This window comes from Formica exsecta, unplaced genomic scaffold (assembly GCF_003651465.1).
Source record: "Formica exsecta isolate Colony F162 unplaced genomic scaffold, ASM365146v1 scaffold2242, whole genome shotgun sequence".
Taxonomy (NCBI): domain Eukaryota; kingdom Metazoa; phylum Arthropoda; class Insecta; order Hymenoptera; family Formicidae; genus Formica; species Formica exsecta.
The window spans coordinates 19,068-20,064 of NW_021849540.1; the positions used below are offsets into that span (position 1 = coordinate 19,068).

The 997-nt window shown below is 24.8% G+C and overlaps 1 protein-coding gene across 1 annotated transcript in view; it reads left to right on the forward strand.

The window, feature by feature from the left end:
- LOC115235522 (cytochrome P450 4C1-like) overlaps positions 1–815 on the forward strand; it is a gene marked incomplete at both ends in the record, with an annotated part of 19,763 nt that extends 18,948 nt beyond the window's left edge. The window contains 2 exons of the mRNA XM_029807372.1: positions 313–495; positions 722–815. Coding sequence (XP_029663232.1) covers positions 313–495; positions 722–815 — 277 coding nt within the window. The remainder of the gene's footprint in view (positions 1–312; positions 496–721) is intronic.
- Between the last annotated feature and the right edge of the window lie 182 nt (positions 816–997).

The following is a 997-nucleotide window of genomic DNA, read 5'->3' on the forward strand; positions in this document are numbered from 1 at the left end:
AATTAAATTAAATACCATTACGTAATAGATTTTTAATAAATTATAATTTATTTTTGATTCCCAATCCATAAAGTTTTAATTACAAAATAATAATTAAATTCAAATTTATACTTGCAACTCTTTTTACCGCAAAAATTTCATGAGAAAAAGGTTTAAAAAATTATAAAAGATGCGATATAAAAAAACATAAATTTAAGATAATAATATTATTTGAATAGTACTCAATAAGCATTAAATTAAGAGAGAGAATAATCTTATATAATATTATTTGTATTTTATCGCACAATTTGCGTTATTTTGGTTTTGTTTTAGACGCTAAGTGGCATGCGCGATGGAAGATATTAACACCTGCATTCCATTTCAATATATTGAATCAATTTGTTGATATTTTGATCAAGGAAAACGATTGTATGACAAAATCTTTAAATGGTGTCAAAGAGACAATTGTAAAAGATTTAGCATCATTTATTAAACATATGCTAGACGCCATATGCGGTAAGGTTTCTGTAAAGTTCTTATTGTCCTGTATTATGTACAGGGATTTCGTTCAAAATGATATCATAGCTTAAGATAAGAAGATAATTTATTCCCATATAAAGTATCGATGATGCAGAAAAAATAGATAATATCCTATTTTTTATACTCAAAGCTACTAATGAAATATTCAGTTGTAATTATCTTCGACTGTATATCCGGTCTTATATAATATATGCACTTGCAGAAACTGCCATGGGAATCTCTCTGCGAAAACTCAATGAGTTCCAGCAACAGTATCAAAATGCGGTTCACGACATAATCGAACTGATATTTTATAGGTAATTTATGGATATAATAAATAATGGTGTGATATATTTATAATTCTTTAAATTATGAGTGATATATGTATATATATGTATATATACAATATATTCTGTACAATATATATAGGTATATATATTTTGTATATATTTTGAATAACAAATTAAATATTGAATAAACATGTAAAGGTGAACAATTA